Consider the following 1,677-nt stretch of genomic DNA (forward strand, 5'->3'; position numbering starts at 1 on the left):
TTAATGCCGTAACATTATCAATTAATTTTCCTGTTAACATGTCACTTCAGATTTTCTTTACTATTAAGTTTATCCGTCGGCCTTATGTACTGTGAGTCACACTTGAGACTCTTCTGATTCGAGCAGCGTTCCACATTTCATATATGCATGTTGTGTTTTACTTTGATAATCTTTATTTTGATGGATTCCGCTACTTTGATCTCTCCTTAAATGCTTAACTAGGGTGAAAGTTGATTATATGTTTTTTGCGGGAAAGTGTGGATATTTTCAAGTTTTTATTTCTCTAGTTTTCTAACTTTTACCTAAACACAGCTAGCTACAACTTCGATGACAAGAATATGTACTCGAACAAGGAATGCTTGATTTCTCTTCAGGAGTTACTGAAATCATCTGCTTTTCTAGTGGATGATAGCTGTGTCTTTGGTGTGGATATATTAAAAATTGATGTCTCTTCTCCTGAAAAGAAGTCCGTTGTGGTACAAAAGAAGGCTACCACAGTTGAGAACCTCTTTGTCCAGAAGAAGGGATTCATCAAAGGGACATACACTTGGACCATGAACAATTTCCTAGAATTGGAGTCTCAGCAATTTGTCCGCTCTCCTACATTTGAAGTTGGTGGGCATAGATGGTATTCACCTTGCATCACAATTTATAATAAATACTATGCATGTGTTATCCGACATTATTTCTTTAGCTTATACCATACCGATGGCATATAAATGGTCTATTGTCAGTTCAGATATTGTAACTGGACATTTTAGTTTGATCTTTAAGCATGGGACCAAAGAACTCTACTTCTAGTATTTTTACAGTAACATTTTATTATATTGTACTGTAGTCTTTTTTTTAGATTTTTGTATAATTGTATATTGTATAGACTCTAATTTTAATGCCGCCAAGTCATGTTCAAAGTTAATGGGTGTAGATGCCTACACCCAAGCTCAGCCACAACTTCCTTCCTTTCTTTTTTTTTTGAGAATCTGAGCCACAACTTTCTAAAAAAAATCATAACTAACCACATTCTTCAAATACATTTTCCCGGGTACCCAATTGTAAGAAGTGTCACTTCCCATTCTTGTCATCAGGCACATCGGCATGTATCCGCATGGTGACAAGCGCAGCACTGATTACCTCAGCATGGCTTTGTGCCTGGACTCCTCGGATGAGCTCTTTATTGAGTCCAGAAAGGTGGTTCAAATAACTCTGTCCATCCTCGACCAAAAGAGTGGGAAATACTTCACGAGAACTACAGGTTCAGCTCTCCCTAGAAATTGCCAGTGCAGTGTGTGAATTACTGTTTGTAACCCCCTGATAATTACAGTTGATCTTACTTTTGTGGTGGTGGCAGGTCTCGTGCCATGTATATGTACAGAAGGCTGGGCATGGTACAACTTCTTGCCACTCAAGAAACTCAAGGATATGTCCAGAGGGTATCTTATAGAATCAAAGTGTGTCCTCAAGGCAGATCTCACTATCTTTGGATCATCCAATGACGGCTAGATCTTTACCTTGTGGCCTGATGCAGAGTTAATACGCCTTCATCCTACTACTAGTTAGAGTTATTCTTTCAAAAAAAAACTAGTTAGAGTTACATATATGAGATGGTCTGATTTGTTTGATGTTCTTAAACTTCTTATTGTATTCAAGATGAACTAGTTTACAACAAGTCAAAGAAAT

The 1,677-nt window shown here is 37.4% G+C and overlaps 1 protein-coding gene across 1 annotated transcript in view; it reads left to right on the top strand.

Annotated features, from left to right (window-relative positions):
• The window catches only part of LOC123180694 (ubiquitin C-terminal hydrolase 12-like), a 2,357-nt gene extending 680 nt beyond the window's left edge, over positions 1-1,677 (top strand). Inside the window, exons 2-4 of the mRNA XM_044592809.1 lie at positions 313-628; positions 1,086-1,252; positions 1,349-1,677. Of these exons, the coding sequence (XP_044448744.1) occupies positions 313-628; positions 1,086-1,252; positions 1,349-1,500 (635 nt within the window). The 3' untranslated portion in view covers positions 1,501-1,677. The remainder of the gene's footprint in view (positions 1-312; positions 629-1,085; positions 1,253-1,348) is intronic.

Source organism: Triticum aestivum, chromosome 1A (genome assembly GCF_018294505.1).
Source record: "Triticum aestivum cultivar Chinese Spring chromosome 1A, IWGSC CS RefSeq v2.1, whole genome shotgun sequence".
NCBI classification, from domain to species: domain Eukaryota; kingdom Viridiplantae; phylum Streptophyta; class Magnoliopsida; order Poales; family Poaceae; genus Triticum; species Triticum aestivum.